The sequence below is a fragment of the Mobula birostris genome, chromosome 12 (genome assembly GCF_030028105.1).
Source record: "Mobula birostris isolate sMobBir1 chromosome 12, sMobBir1.hap1, whole genome shotgun sequence".
Classification (NCBI taxonomy): domain Eukaryota; kingdom Metazoa; phylum Chordata; class Chondrichthyes; order Myliobatiformes; family Myliobatidae; genus Mobula; species Mobula birostris.
This window is the reverse complement of record NC_092381.1, coordinates 13377721-13394619: the sequence shown is the minus strand read 5'-3', so window position 1 is coordinate 13394619 and position 16899 is coordinate 13377721. Positions and strand designations below refer to the sequence as shown.

Below are 16899 nucleotides of genomic sequence, written 5' to 3'. Positions count from 1 at the left end.
TTTTTTATCTTGTGCCTGATTGGAGAGTTGAGATGAGAGAATGTCCGCGGTGGGTGGGGTCTTTGATTATGTTGCCTGCTTTACTGAGGCAGTAGGAAGTGTAGAGAGAGTCCGCAGAGGGTAGGCTGGTTCCTGTGATGTGCTGAGCTGTGTATACGTCTCTCTGCAGTTTCTTGCAGTCACGTGCAGAGCAGTTGCTATACCAAGCTGTGCTGCATTTAGATCGTGCTTGTGATATATTGGGCAAGAGTCCAGATGAAGGGTCTTGACCTGAAATGTTGACTGTCTATTTCCCTTCACAGATGTTGTCTGAGCCAACAAAAAGTAGCGGATACAGCCCGGCCCATCACAGGAAAGGTCCTCCCCACCACTGAGCACATCCATAAGGAGAACTGTCACAGGAAAGGATCATCAAAGACCCCCACATCCAGGCCATGCTCTCTTCTCGCTGCTACCATTGAGAAGGAGATATAGTAGCCTTGGGCTCCACACCACTAGGTTCAGGAATAGTTATTACCCCTCATCCGTCAGGCTCAAGTTCAAGTTTAAGTTTATTGTCATCTGACCAAATGAAACAACGTTCTTCTCTACCATGGTGCACCCATAATTAGTATATCATTCACAGCACATAAAACAACAAATTAGCACAGATACGTTCATAAAATATAATTAAAAATGCATGTGAATTGGGAAGCACAGGTAAGCAGTAAACAGCTCGCTGTCTTAGTGAAGAGACCTCGGTGGTGGCAGGGTATTCATTAGTCTCACAGCCTGAGGGAAGAAGCTGTTACTCAGTCCGGCCGTCCTAGTCCTGATGCCCTTGTACCTCCTTCCTGATGCGAGTGGGTCAAGGAGATTGGGATGGGTGGTAGGGAACTCCGGAAACAGCGTAGATAACTTCACTCATCCCAACACTGAATTGATTTCACAACCTATAGGCTTTCAAGGGCTCTACAACACGTTCTCAATATTACTTTTATTATTTTGTTTTTCTTTTTGTATTTACACAATTTGCCGCCTTTTGCACATTGGCTGTTTGTCTGTCGTTGTTTGTATACAATTCTTCATTGATTCTATTGTGCTTCTTTATATCTGCTTGAACGCCCACAAGAAAATGCATCTCACAGTGTCAGAATCATATCACTGGCATTTGTTGTTTGTGGCAGGAGTACATTACAAGACATAATAATAAAGCTATAAATTAAATAAATAATGCAAAAAAAAGAGAAAAATAGCAAGGTAGTGTACATGGGTTCATTTTGATAATAAATTTAATTTGAATTTTGAACATCTAATCTTTTGAGACTCCAGAGCTGGTGTGATGCTGAAGGTACCAACCAACACTCTAAAACTAGTCATTATCCTCACCCTTCTCCAATGCCAGGCTTGCTAACACTGTGTGTCACTTTCAGAGCCCTGGGCTGGAAGAATGCTACAACATGGATTTTGGTGAACCATCCTCAATGGATCTCTTCTGAACGATGTCTGAGGCCAACATCAGTTCTTCTAATCCCAGCTCCAATGGGTCTGTTTGTACAAAAAACTCTGTATCAGTCACCTTCCCAATTATCTTCATGAGCACAGGGATATTATCCAACAGCATTGCCTTTGTGATTCTGGTGAAGGCCTACAAAAGATTTCGGCAAAAATGGAAAGCTGCATTCCTCCTGTTTGCCAGCGGACTAGTCTTCACGGATTGCTTGGGTCATCTCATTGCTGGGGCCATAACAGTCAGAGTGTATGCCCTGGACAGGGACTGGGAGAAGCTTGACCCCTCTGGGTATCTCTGCTCTATTTTAGGGACCTGCATGGTTTTCTTCGGTCTCTCTGCCTTGTTCCTGGGCAGCGTCATGGCATTTGAGCGGTGCCTGGGCATCACGCATCCTTTCCTCCACTCAACCAAGATGACCACCCGTTGCGCCAAGTTCATCCTGGGATTCACCTGGTTGTTCGCACTGTGCATCGCTCTGCTGCCCAACCTGCACATCGGAGAATATACAGTTCAATGCACCCATACCTGGTGCTTTATAAAAACACAAGGCGTCTCCTTTGGGAAAGAAAGCGGAATTCTGCTCCTGTTCTCCTTGCTGGGGTTGAGCTCCCTTGGCACCTGCTTGGTGTGCAACACAATTAGTGGCATCACTTTGGTGAGAGCCCGTGTGAAGAGCAAGCCCCACAGAAAAGGAAAGTCTCAGCATGTGGAAATGTTGGTACAGCTGGTGACCATTATGTGTGTCTCCTGTGTCTGCTGGGGTCCATTCTTGGTAAGATATTGTATCCTCTATTTCTAATCTTTTAAATATTAAGTGTTTGTTTCCAAATATAACCATATAACAATTACAGCACGGAAACAGGCCATCTCGGCCCTTCTAATCCGTGCCGAACTCTTATTCTCACTTAGTCCCACCGACCTGCACTCAGCCCATAACCCTCCATTCCTTTCCTGTCCATATATCTATCCAATTTAACTTTAAACGATAACATCGAACCTGCCTCAACCACTTCTGCTGGAAGCTCGTTCCACACAGCTACCACTCTCTGAGTAAAGAAGTTAATATTAATAATATTAATATTAAAGAAGTTAATAAGTAATAAATATCTGACTCCAAATATTTATAAGCACTAAATATTTGACTCCAATTTTTTTCAATGGCTGCATAGCGTCCAAGAGAGTCATAGAGTTGTGATGGATGTCTATCATATTCAACAATGACAGGAAACTTGTGCAGATTTTTTAAAGTTGGAAAAGCCATTGCACTGGGTCAGTCCCACTCTCTCAACCTCAGAAGTCTGGGTCCAGTGGTACGAGTAGTCATCACAACTGGGGTCTTGCTTGGTTACTGTGACAACCCTGACTTCCTGTCATGCCCTTTGCTCTCTACAAAGCTTGGTCAAACCGGTTTTCCCAGATCTCACTGTAGATCCTGTTTGGCTGCTCTGTTGGAGCTGACTTCACCTGCTAGGATGGGCATGTCCCTACCTCACCTGCTGGCTACCTTCACCTGGTTTAGCCTGCAGTACCAGGGTGTGGCTGCTGTCGCACGCAAACACCTACTTGGAGCCACAGGTGAGAGTTATGTGTCCAGTGGGGACCAAAGGTGAGTGAGCTGCCCCTTCACTGGAGGTGATATCCCTCCCAGGACACCCATACACTCCGTACAGCAAGGAAATAGTCCTTTCAGTTCTAGCTACCTCATTACAGAAGGACGTGGAAGGAAAATCACTGAATTGGCAGTGACTATAACGAATTCCAGTGATTCTCTGAACCAGTCTTTCCCACATGTTCATCATACTCAGCATAAATCAACTTCATCCAGACATCTTCCACCTGGTTTTGTGCCATGCTATCTAGTTCTGGAGTTAGATCAGTCTTAAACATGTTCTCTGGTTTATTTTTAACTACTCTGTGAAGAAGATGGCGTTCAAACCACAAGTGTGAAGTGATACACACTTGAAGACAGGGATGATAGAAGGATTCTTAGCAGTGTGGAGGAACAGAGGATTGTTAGGGCCCAAATCCACAGGCCCTCATATGTGCTGTGCAAGTTGATCAGGTGGTTAAGAAGTCATTTGGTGAGTTGCCCTTCATTAGTCAGGGGATTGAGTTCAAAAGCCTGCTCTATAAAACTCCAGTTCGACCACATTTAAATTATTGTGTTCAGTTCTGGTTGCCTCATTATAGGAAGGATATGGGAAGTTTCGGAGAGGTACAGAGGAGATTTACCAGGATGCTGCCTGGATTAGAGAGCATGTCTTATTGAGGAAAGGTAGAGCAAGTTAGGCCTTTTCTCTTTGGAGTGGAGTTGTAGAGAGCAGTGGACGCGTGGAATGCCTTGGCGGTGGAGGTGATAGAGGTAGAAACATTGAGGACATTGAAGAGCCTCTTAGATAGGCACATGGATGATAGCAAAATGGAGGGTTATGTGGGAGGGAAGGTTTAGATTAACCTTAGAATAGGTTAAAAGGTCAGTAGAAGGGCCTGTAGTTTTCAATGTTCTATATTGAATTCTGAATATTCATAGACTGAATTCTGAATATTCATAGACTAAATAATAGAACAAACTTAAGAATAGAACTTCATTGCTGCTCAGAAAATTATGTGGTTGAGGTAGTGGTTTATAAACAAATATAATGTGTCTTGAGACTCCAAGCAAGGAGAGGCTGATGATAGTGGATGCTGGATTACAGGAGGGGGATTTCTAGAGTGCCGACGAGATGGCTTTTTAGAGCAGCTTGTGGTTGAGTCCAGCTATTCTGGATTGGGTGTTGTGCACTGAATCAGAATTGATTAGAGAGTTTCAGGTAAAAGAACCCTTGGGTAAGAGATCTTAATATCATCAAATTCACCCTGAAATTTGAGAAGGAGAAGCTAAAGCCAGATGTATCAGTATTACAGTGGAGTAAAGGAAATTACAGAGGCATAAAAGAGGAGTTTGCCAGAATTGATTGGAAAAGAACACTGGCAGAGCAGCAATGGCTGGAATTTCTGGAAGCAATTTGGAAGGCACAGGATGTATACATCTCAAAGGGGAAGAAGTATTCAAAAGGAAAGATGACACAACCATGGCTAACACATAACGTCAAAGCCAACATAAAAGCCAAAGCAACACACATCAAAGTTGCTGGTGAACGCAGCAGGCCAGGCGGCATCTGTAGGAAGAGGTACAGTCGATGTTTCAGGCCGAGACCCTTCGTCAGGACTAACTGAAGGAAGAGTGAGTAAGGGATTTGAAAGTTGGAGGGGGAGGGGGAGATCCAAAATGATAGGAGAAGACAGGAGGGGGAGGGATGGAGCCAAGAGCTGGACAGGTGATTGGCAAAAGGGGATACGAGAGGATCATGGGACAGGAGGTCCGGGAAGAAAGACAAGGAGCGGGGGGGACCCAGAGGATGGGCAAGAGGTATATTCAGAGGGACAGAGGGAGAAAGAGTGAGAGAAAGAATGTGTGCATAAAAATAAGTAACAGATGGGGTATGAGGGGGAGGTGGGGCCTAGCGGAACTTAGAGAAGTCGATGTTCATGCCATCAGGTTGGAGGCTACCCAGATGGAATATAAGGTGTTGTTCCTCCAACCTGAGTGTGGCTTCATCTTTACAGTAGAGGAGGCCATGGATAGACATGTCAGAATGGGAATGGGATGTGGAATTAAAATGTGTGGCCACTGGGAGATCCTGCTTTCTCTGGCGGACAGAGCGTAGATGTTCAGCAAAGCGGTCTCCCAGTCTGCGTCGGGTCTCGCCAATATATAAAAGGCCACATCGGGAGCACCGGACGCAGTATATCACCCCAGTCGACTCACAGGTGAAGTGTTGCCTCACCTGGAAGGACTGTTTGGGGCCCTGAATGGTGGTAAGGGAGGAAGTGTAAGGGCATGTGTAGCACTTGTTCCGCTTACACGGATAAGTGCCAGGAGGGAGATCAGTGGGGAGGGATGGGGGGGACGAATGGACAAGGGAGTTGTGTAGGGAGCGATCCCTGCGGAATGCAGAGAGAGTGGGGGGAGGGAAAGATGTGCTTAGTGGTGGGATCCCATTGGAGGTGGCGGAAGTTACGGAGAATAATATGTTGGACCTGGAGGCTGGTGGAGTGGTAGGTGAGGACCAGGGGAACCCTATTCCTAGTAGGGTGGTGGGAGGATGGAGTGAGAGCAGATGTAAGTGAAATGGGGGAGATGCGTTTAAGAGCAGAGTTGATAGTGGAGGAAGGGAAGCCCCTTTCTTTAAAAAATGAAGACATCTCCCTCGTCCTAGAATGAAAAGCCTCATCCTGAGAGCAGATGCGGCGGAGACGGAGGAATTGCGAGAAGGGGGATGGCGTTTTTGCAAGAGACGGTGAGAAGAGGAATAGTCCAGATAGCTGTGAGAGTCAGTAGGCTTATAGTAGACATCAGTGGATAAGCTGTCTCCAGAGACAGACAGAAAGATCTAGAAAGGGGAGGGAGGTGTCAGAAATGGACCAGGTAAACTTGAGGGCAGGGTGAAAGTTAATAAAGTCAACGAGTTCTGCATGCGTGCAGGAAGCAGCGCCAATGCAGTCGTCAATGTAGCGAAGGAAAAGTGAGGGACAGATACCAGAATAGGCACGGAACATAGATTGTTCCACAAACCCAACAAAAAGGCAGGCATAGCTAGGACCCATACGAGTGCCCATAGCTACACCTTTAGTTTGGAGGAAGTGGGAGGAGCCAAAGGAGAGATTATTAAGAGTAAGGACTAATTCTGCTAGACGGAGCGGAGTGGTGGTAGAGGGGAACTGATTAGGTCTGGAATCCAAAAAGAAGCGTAGAGCTTTGAGACCTTCCTGATGGGGGATGGAAGTATATAAGGACTGGACATCCATGGTGAAAATAAAGCGGTGAGGGCCAGGGAACTTAAAATCATCGAAAAGTTTAAGAGCGTGAGATGTGTCACGAACATAGGTCGAAAGGGATTGAACAAGGGGTGATAAAACAGAGTCGAGGTATGCAGAAATGAGTTCGGTGGGGCAGGAGCAAGCTGAGACAATAGGTCGGCCAGGACAGGCAGGTTTGTGGACCTTGGGTAGGAGGTAGAAACGGGAAGTGCGGGGTGTGGGAACTATAAGGTTGGTAGCAGTGAATGGGAGATCCCCTGAGTGGATAAAGTCGGTGATGGTGTGGGAGACAATGGCCTGGTGCTCCTTAGTGGGGTCACGATCGAGGGGTAAATAAGAGGAGGTATCCGCGAGTTGTCGCTGTGCCTCGGCAAGGTAGAGGTCAGTACGCCAGACTACAACAGCACCCCCCCTTATCGGCGGGTTTAATAATAAGGTTAGGATTAGTGCGGAGGGAGTGGAGAGCAGAGCGTTCGGAAGGAGTGAGGTTGGAATGGGGACAAGGTGCGGTGAAGTCGAGACGGTTGATGTCCTGTCGGCAATTAGCGATAAAGAGATCCAGAGCCGGCAGAAGACCAGAGCGGGGTGTCCATGAAGAAGAGGAGGGTTGAAGACGGGAGAAGGGGTCATCGGTGGGGGTGGAAGAGTCTATGCCTAAGAAGTAGGCTCGGAGACGGAGACGGAGACGGAGACGGCGGAAGAAAAGTTCCGCATTGTGGCGAACACGGAACTCCACGGAAAGCCAAAGAGAGGGCATACAATAGAACAAAGGTTACTGGGAAGTTAGAGGATTGGGAAGCTTTTAAAACTAACAGAAGGCAACTAAAAATGTAATTAAGAAGTTAAAGATGGAATACAACAATAAGGTAGATAATAATATTAAAGAGGATACCCAAAGTTTCTTCAGATACATAAAGTGTAAAGGAGAAGGGAGAGTAGATATCAGACTGTTGGAAAACAATGCTGGAGAGGGACAAGGAAATGGTGGACAAACTGAAAATGTATTTTGCATCAGTTTTCACTGTGGAAGACACGAGCAGTAGGTTGGAAGTTCCAGGTGACAGGGGTCATGAAATGTGTGACAAGAATACACATAGATAAGATGTTAGCTGTCCTGTGTGATCAGCAGTTGGTCTGCCACCTGTCTTCAAGAGAGAGATAAGGAACACAATGAAACAGCATCTGGAGATGTGTAATGAAGGGATGGGAGAGAGAGAGCTGTCTGGAGCGGCTCCCCCTTTGAATCCTGAACTGTTTGAAGTGCTGGACAGGCGATACCCCAGCAGGGGGATAAAAGGGGACCGGTTCGCTAAGGCAGGACACACGACACCCAAGGTAACAAGACCCTGGAAGCGGTGCGCCTCTCACGAGTTGGTGGGAAGTACCGGACAACGCACAGGGTGGAAAGGTACGATCAGCGGGAACCCGGTGTGTGTCCGCCCTTGCTTGGGTGCCGGGTTCACTGCAGAGGATTGACTGCATCTGGAGGAGGGGTCACAGTCGGTGACCTCAGGTGACATCACCAAGGACCTGTCCAAAAGCTGCTTGTGAGCAATTATCGCCGGTCTGTGAGTGGAAGCCGTTTCTGAATGATCAGTCGTTCCAGCTCGTGTTTTTCTCTCTCTCTCTCTTCTCCTCCCCCCCCCCACCCACATTGTCCATCGCCATGGCAACGATTACTGCGAACTGAACTTTGTGTCACTTTGAAATTTGGTCATTTATCCCTAGACAACGATAGAACTTGATTGATGCTGTTATCTTAATTCTGTGCACGTGTGGTTATCATTGCTGAACTGTTGCATTTTATTATCCTTTCGATTACTGTGTTGCTTGTTTCTTTAATAAAACTTCCTTAGTTCTGGTAATCCAGACTCCAACTGAGTGGTCCATTTCTGCTGGTTTGGCAACCCAGTTACGGGGTACGTAACAATTGTATGAAGTTACCATAACTAGAGAGAAGGTTCCTTGGAAACTGAAGGATCTGAAGATAGGTAAGTCATGTAGACCAGATTGTGTACACGCCAGGATTCCGAAAGAGGTGGCTGAAGAGATTGGGAAGGCAGTAGTAATGATCTTTCAAGGATCACTAGATTCTGGAATGGTTCTTGAAAACTGGAAAATTTGAAAATGTCACTCCACTCTTCAAAAAGGGAGAGAGTCAGAAGAAAGGAAATTATAGGCCAGTTAGTCTGACCTCAGTGGATGGGAAGATGTTGAAGTTGATTGTTATACTTTATACTTTATTGTCGCCAAAGAATTGGTACTAGAATGTACAATCATCACAGCGATATTTGATTCTGTGCTTCACACTCCCTTGATTATAAATATTAAATATTAAAGATATTAAAAATAGTTACAATTAGTAAATATTAAAAATTTAAACTATAAATCTTAAATAAAAAATAGAAAAATGGGAAGTAAGGTAGTGCAAAAAAACCGAGAGGCAGGTCCGGATATTTGGAGGTTATGGCCCAGATCCGGGTCAGGATCCGTTCAGCAGTCTTATCACAGTTGGAAGGAAGCTGTTCCCAAATCTGGCTGTACGAGTCTTCAAGCTCCTGAGCCTTCTCCCGGAGGGAAGAGGGACGAAAAATGTGTTGGCTGGGTGGGTCGTGTCCTTGATTATCCTGGCAGCACTGCTCCGACAGCGTGCAGTGTAAAGTGAGTCCACGGACGGAAGATTAGTTTGTGTGATGTGCTGCGCCGTGTTCACAATCTTCTGCAGCTTCTTTCGGTCTTGGACAGGACAACTTCCATACCAGGTTGTGATGCACCCTAGAAGAATGCTTATATATGTGGTTTCAGGGTACACGGAGGCACCTGATAAAACAGGGCATAGTCAGCATGCTTTCCTTAAGGGAAAATCTTGCCTGACAAATCTGCTGGAATTCTTTGAAGAAATAAAAATTAGGATAGACATTGGAGAATCTGTTGATATTGTGTACTTGGATTCTCAGAAGCCCTTTGACAAGGTGCTACACATGAGGCTGCTTAACAAGTTAAGAGCCCATGGTATTACAGGAATGAGTTTAGCATGGATAAAGCAGTGGTTGATTGGCAGGAGGCAAAAAGTGGGAATAGAGAGAGCCATCTCTGGTTGGCTGCCAGTGACTAGTGGTGTTCCGCAGGGGTCTGTGTTGGGACTGCTTAGAAACCATAGAAACTACAGCACAGAAACAGGCCTTTTGGCCCTTCTTGGCTGTGCCAAACCATTTTCTGCCTAGTCCCACTGACCTGCACATGGACCGTATCCCTCCATACACCTCCCATCCATGTATCTGTCCAATTTATTCTTAAATGTTAAAAAAGAACCCGCATTTACCACCTCGTCTGGCAGCTCATTCCATACTCCCACCACTCTCTGTGTGAAGAAGCCCCCCCCAATGTTCCCTTTAAACTTTTCCCCCCTCACCCTAAACCCATGTCCTCTGGTTTTTTTTTCTCCCCTTGCCTCAGTGGAAAAAGCCTGCTTGCATTCACTCTATCTATACCCATCATAATTTTATGTACCTCTATCAAATCTCCCCTCATTCTTCTACGCTCCAGGGAATAAAGTCCCAACCTATTCAACCTTTCTCTGTAACTGAGTTTCTCAAGTCCCGGCAACATCCTTGTAAACCTTCTCTGCACTCTTTCAACCTTATTTATATCCTTCCTGTAATTTGGTGACCAAAACTGAACACAGTACTCCAGATTTGGCCTCACCAATGCCTTATACAACCTCATCATAACATTCCAGCTCTTATACTCAATACTTTGATTAATAAAGGCTAATGTACCAAAAGCTCTCTTTACGACCCTATCTACCTGTGACACCACTTTTAGGGAATTTTGTATCTGTATTCCCAGATCCCTCTGTTCCACTGCACTCCTCAGTGCCTTACCAATAACCCTGGTTAATGTTCTACCTTGGTTTGTCCTTCCAACGTGCAATACCTCACACTTGTCAGTATTAAACTCCATCTGCCATTTTTCAGCCCATTTTTCCAGCTGGTCCAAGTCCCTCTGCAGGTTCTGAAAACCTTCCTCACTGTCTACTACACCTCCAATCTTTGTATCATCGGCAAACTTGCTGATCCAATTTACCACATTATCATCCAGATCATTGATATAGATGACAAATAACAATGGACCCAGCACTGATCCCTGTGGCACACCACTAGTCACAGGCCTCCACTCAGAGAAGCAATTTTCTACCACCACTCTCTGGCTTCTTCCATCGAGCCAATGTCCAATGCAATTTACCACCTCTCCATGTATACCTAGCGACTGAATTTTCCTAACTAACCTCCCATGTGGGACCTTGTCAAAGGCCTTACTGAAGTCCATGTAGACAATATCCACTGCCTTCCCTTCATCCACTTTCCTGGTAACCTCCTCGAAAAACTCCAACAGATTGGTCAAACATGACCTACCACGCACAAAGCCATGTTGACTCTCCCTAATAAGCCCCTGTCTATCCAAATGCTTGTAGATTCTGTCTCTTAGTACTCCCTCCAATAACTTACCTACTACTGACGTTAAACTCACCGGCCTATAATTTCCCGGATTACTTTTCAATCCTTTTTTAAACAATGGAACAACATGAGCCACTCTCCAATCCTCCGGCACCTCACCTGTAGACAGCGATATTTTAAATACTTCAGCCAGGGCCCCTGCAATTTCAACACTAGTCTCCTTCAAGGACCGAGGGAACACCCTGTCAGGTCCCGGGGATTTATCCACTTTAATTTTCCTCAAGACAGCAAGGACCTCCTCCTTTTCGATCTATACAGTTTCCATGATCTCACTACTTGTTTCCCTTAATTCCATAGACTTCATGCCAGTTTCCTTAGTAAACACACGCAAAAAAACCTATTTAAGATCTCCCCCATTTCCTTTGGTTCCGCACATAGCTGACCACTCTGATCTTCAAGAGGACCAATTTTATCCCTTACAATCCTTTTGCTCTTAATATACCTGTAAAAGCTCTTTGGATTATCCTTCACTTTGACTGCCAAGGCAACCTCATGTCTTCTTTTAGCCCTCCTGATTTCTTTCTTAAGTATTTTCTTGCACTTCTTATACTCCTCAAGCACCTTATTTACTCCCTGCTTCCTATACATTTCATACAACTCCCTCTTCTTCTTTATCAGAGTTGCAATATCCCTTGAGAACCAAGGTTCCTTATTCCTATTCACTTTGCCTTTAATCCTGACAGGAACATACAAATTCTGCTTCTTTTTATGTTATATGTCATTGACTTGGATGACAGAATTTAGGGCTTTGTTGCAAAATTTGCAGACGATACAGAAATAGGTGGAGGGGCAAGTAGCTTTGAGGAAGCAGAGAGGCTACAGAAGGACTTAGACAGATTAGGAGAATGGGCAAAGAAATAGCAGATGAAATACAGTGTCGGGAATTGTATGGTTGTGTACTTTGGTAGAAGAAGTAAAAGGGTAGACTCTTCTCAATGGAGAGAAAATTCTCAATTCTGAGGTGCAGAGGGAGTTCGGAGCTCTCTTGCAGAGTTCCCTAAATGTTAATTTGTTGGTTGAGTCAGTGGCGAGGAAGGCAAATGTGCAGTTAGTATTCATCTCAAGAGGACCAAAATATAAAAGCAAGGATGTAAAGTTGAGGCTTTATAAAGTACTGGTGAGGCCTCACTTGGAGTATTGTGAGCAGTTTTGGGCCCCTTATCTTAGAAAGGATGTGCTGACATTGGAGGTGTTCAAAGGATGTTCATGAAAATGATTCTGGGATTGAAGAGTGTTTAATGTATTCACTGGCATTCAGAAGAATGAGGGGTAACCTTATTGAAACTATCAAATGTTGAAAGGCTTTGATAGAATGGATATAGTGAGGATGTTTCCCATGGTGGAGGAGACAAAGACCAGAGGATACAGCTTCAGAATAGAGGGGTGTCCCTTTGGGATGGAGTTGAGGAGGAATTTCTTTAACCAGCGTGTGGTTAAACTGTGGAATTTGTTGCCACAGGCAGAAGTCGAGACAAAGTCATTAGGTATATGATTCTTTACTGGTCAGGCCATGAATTTATACAGGGAGAAGGCAGGAAATTGGATCTGAGGGGAAAATTGGATCAGCCATGATGAAATTAATGGCAGAGCAGACTTGATGGGCCAAATAGCCTAATTCTGCTCCTATGTCTTATGGTCTTATGGTATATTTAAGGCAGAGATTGATAGAATTTTGATTGGTGGGTGCATGAAGGTATACGGGGAGAAGGCAGGAGATTGGGGCTGAGAGGAAAAATGGATCAGTCATGGTGAAATTATGGAGCAGACTCAATGGGCAAAATGGCCTAATTATGCTCCTATATCTTACCGTCTTATGGTTTTATACAACAGTAAGACCTTAATGAATCAGCTGAAAGAAAAAATTATTTCTGCACTGCGTTACCACAAGCTTAGGACTTCTAAAATTGTTTTCCAGTGAACAAAACACCCTACATTCTGGGTTTAATAGAGGAAATTCTGTGGTCATTTTATGGCTTTAGGCCTTTATTCATAGGGATGCAGAAGAATGAGGGATGGCCTCATTGAAACCTATTGAATGGTGAAAGGCCTTGATAGAGTGGATGTGGAGAGGATGTTTCCTATGGTAGGACTCTCTAAGACCAGAGGACACAGTTACAGAATAGAGGGGAGTCCTTTTTGAAGGGAGATGACGAGGAATTTCTTTAGCTAGAGATTGGTGAATCTATGGAATTTGATGCACAGGCAGCTGTGGAGGCCTAGTCTTTATTTATTTATATATATATATATATATATATATATATATATATATATATATATATATATATATATATATATATATTAGCAGAGGTTGATAGAATACCGGGGGGAAGGTAAGAGATTGGGGCTGAGAGGAAAAATGGATCAGCCATGATGAAGTACTGGAGTAGACTCAATGGACCAAATGGCCTATTTCTGCTCCTATATCTTATGGTCTTATATACAACCTTGAGATTCACCTTCTTGCAGGCATTTGCAGAACAAAATACAACAGAATCCAGAAAAAAAACCCACTCAGCAAAGACCGACAAAAAGTATCCAATGTTTGAAAAAGAAAAAATAGAGTTCAGCCCTAAGGCGAGTGAAGGAGCAATCCAATGGCTACAGGCCACAGCGGTGGAACCTATTTAGTGCTGAGGCAGGTGAAGCCAGTCCAGGAGCTCACCGGTCATTCTCTGCCCTCAGCATCGACACCTTAATCTTTAATCTGGCTCAGCGGTTAAATTGGCTATATGTTGTTTCTCACTTTCTGGTCTGGGCCCCAACACTTCAATCTGGCTGAAGTCTGCCCTGGCAATGGTGAGCCTTGGCGTGCCTGCATGCTCGGAAGTCCAGTTTGCTGAATCCTTCAGTTGACCGCAAAAATGCCAGTACGTTCAGGCGGTTCAAAAGCGCAGCTCCCAAAGGAACATTGCAGCCTATGGATTGCAGGGGTCATAGTCTAGAAGAGGTATATTTCGTAGAATAGCTAATAGTTTTGTGAGCTGCCTGTGAAATATTGCCCTGTATCATCAGCTCCATCTTAAACATTAAATGGTGGTTTGTCTTTTTTATACCTTTTAAATTATTTTCATGAAACTTCGGCTCATTCAGGCAGCTGCTTAATTGGGCCAAAATATACTGGTTCTGATGTGTCCCAATTAACCAGAATCTACTTTATTTTCATACATGGAAAATCTAGTCAGGTGGAAGAAGGCAGCATACATGAGGTTTAGGAAGCAAGGATCAGATGGGTCTATTGAGGAATATAGGGCAGCAAAAAAGGAGCTTAAGAAGGGGCTGAGAAGAGCAAGAAGGGGGCATGAGAAGGCCTTGGCGAGTAGGGTAAGGAAAAACCCAAGGCATTCTTCAATTATGTGAAGAACAAAAGGATGGCAAGAGTGAAGGTAGGACCGATCAGAGACAAAGGTGGAAAGATGTGCCTGGAGGCTGTGGAAGTGAGCAAGGTCCTCAATGAATACTTCTCTTCGGTATTCACCAATGAGAGGGAACTTGATGATGGTGAGGACAATATGAGTGAGGTTGAAGTTCTGGAGCATGTTGACATTAAGGGAGAGGATGTGTTGGAGTTGTTAAAATACATTAGGGCGGATAAGTTCCTAGGGCCTGACAGAATGTTCCCCAGGCTGCTCCACGAGGTGAAGGAAGAGATTGCTGATCCTCTGGCTAGGATCTTTACGTCCTGGTTATCCACGATAATGGTACCGGAGGACTGGAGGGAGGCGAATATTGTACCCTTGTTCAAAAAAGGTAGTAGGGATAGTCCGGGTAATTATAGACTAGTGAGCCTTACGTCTGTAGTGGGAAAGCTGTTGGAAAAGATTCTTAGAGATAGGATCTATGGGCATTTAGAGAATCATGGTCTGATCAGGGACAGTCAGCATGGCTTTGTGAAGGGCAGATCGTGTCTAACAAGCCTGATAGAGTTCTTTGAGGGGGTGACCAGGCATATAGATGAGGGTAGTGCAGTGGATGTGATCTACATGGATTTTAGTAAGGCATTTGACAAGGTTCTACACAGTAGGCTTATTCAGAAAGTCAGAAGGCATGGGATCCAGGGAAATTTGGCCAGGTGGATTCAGAATTGGCTTGCCTGCAGAAGGGAGATGGTCATAGTGGAGGGAGTACATTCAAATTGGAGGATTGTGACTAGTGGTGTCCCACAAGAATCTGTTCTGGGACCTCTACTTTTTGTGATTTTTATTAACGATCTGGATGTGGGTGTAGAAGGGTGGGTTGGCAAGTTTGCAGATGACACAAAGGTTGGTGGTGTTGTAGATAGTGTAAAGGATTGTCAAAGATTGCAGAGAGACATTGATATGCAGAAGTGGGCTGAGAAGTGGTAGATGGAGTTCAACCCGGAGAAGTGTGAGGTGGTACACTTTGGAAGGACAAACTCCAAGGCAGAGTACAAAGTAAATGGCAGGATACTTGGTAGTGTGGAGGAGCAGAGGGATCTCGGGGTACATGTCCACAGATCCCTGAAAGTTGCCTCACAGGTAGATAGGGTAGTTAAGAAAGCTTATGGTGTGTTAGCTTTCATAAGTCGAGGGATAGAGTTTAAGAGTCGCGATGTAATGATGCAGCTCTGTAAAACTCTGGTTAAGCCACACTTGGAGTACTGTGTCCAGTTGTGGTCACCTCACTATAGGAAGGATGTGGAAGGACTTTAAAGGGTACAGAGGAGATTTACCAGGATGCTGCCTGGTTTAGAGAGTATGGAGCTGGAACTTTACTCTTTGGAGAGAAGGAGGATGAGAGGAGACATGATAAAGGTGTACAAGATATTAGGAGGAATAGATAGAGTGGATAGCCAGCGCCTCTTCCCCAGGGCACCACTGCTCAATACAAGAGGACTGCTCAATACAAGAGGCTTTAAGGTAAGGGGTGGGAAGTTCAAGGGGGATATTAGAGGAAGGTTTTTTACTCAGAGTGGTTGGTGCGTGGAATGCACTACCTGAGTCAGTGGTGGAGGCAGATACACTAGTGAAATTTAAGAGACTACTAGACAGGTATATGGAGGAATTTAAGGTGGGGGGGGTTATATGGGAGGCAGGATTTGAGGGTCGGCACAACATTGTGGGCTGAAGGGCCTGTACTGTGCTATACTATTCTATGTTCATTTCTTAGTGTAATTTGTAGTTTTTTTTAAAAAATTGCTCTGTACTGCTGCTGCAAAACAACAAAATTTCATGACACATGCCAGTGATATTAAATCTGATTCTGAGGCCAAAAAAAAGTGAAATTTGATCCAAATTGTAACTTAATTCAGATATTTACTCATGGAATATGTAACAGGTTTTTCAACCTACCTGCCATAGAGTCTTAGAACACTACAGCACTGAAACTAGCCCTTTGGCCTATCTAGTTGGTGCTGAACTATTAATTGGCCTGCTCCCATCAACCTGCATACCCCTCCCCTCCATTTACTCATCCAAACTTCTAAATGTTGTGATTGAACCCGCATCCACCACTAAACCAATTTAAAACAGGAACACAAGAGAATTTGCAAATGCTGAAAATTCAGAGCAACACACACAAAATGCTGGAGGAACTCTGCAGGTCAGCAAGAAGGGGTATAAACAGTCATTGTTTTGGGTGAGACCTTCATCAGGACTAGAAAGGAAGGGGGAAGAAGCCGGAAGAAAAAGATGGGGGGTGGAGTACAAGTTAGAAGGTGAATGGGGAGATTGGGTGAAGTGGGTGGGGGAAGGGGGAATGAAGTGAGAAGTTGGGAGGAGATAGGCTGAAATGGTAAAGGGATGAAGAAGGAACTCTCACAACACGCTGGAGGAACTCAGCAGGTTGGGCAGCATCCATGGAAAGGATCGGTCGACGTTTCGGGCCGGAACCCTGCGTCAGGACTGTAGGGGGAAGAGGCAGAGGCCCTATAAAGACGGTGGGGGGAGAGTGGGAAGGAGAAGGCTGGTAGGTTCCAGGTGAAAAACCAGTAAGGGGAAAGCTAAAGGGGTGGGGGAAAAGAAGCAGGGAGGTGATAGGCAGGAAAGGTGAAGAAGGAATAGGGGAAAACAC

At 44.9% G+C, this 16899-nt stretch overlaps 1 protein-coding gene across 1 annotated transcript in view; it reads left to right on the top strand.

Annotated features, from left to right (window-relative positions):
* The first annotated feature begins 1463 nt into the window (after positions 1 to 1463).
* Positions 1464 to 16899, top strand: part of LOC140206257 (prostaglandin F2-alpha receptor-like) — a 36781-nt gene continuing 21345 nt past the window's right edge. The window contains 1 exon segment of the mRNA XM_072274585.1: positions 1464 to 2264. Coding sequence (XP_072130686.1) covers positions 1464 to 2264 — 801 coding nt within the window.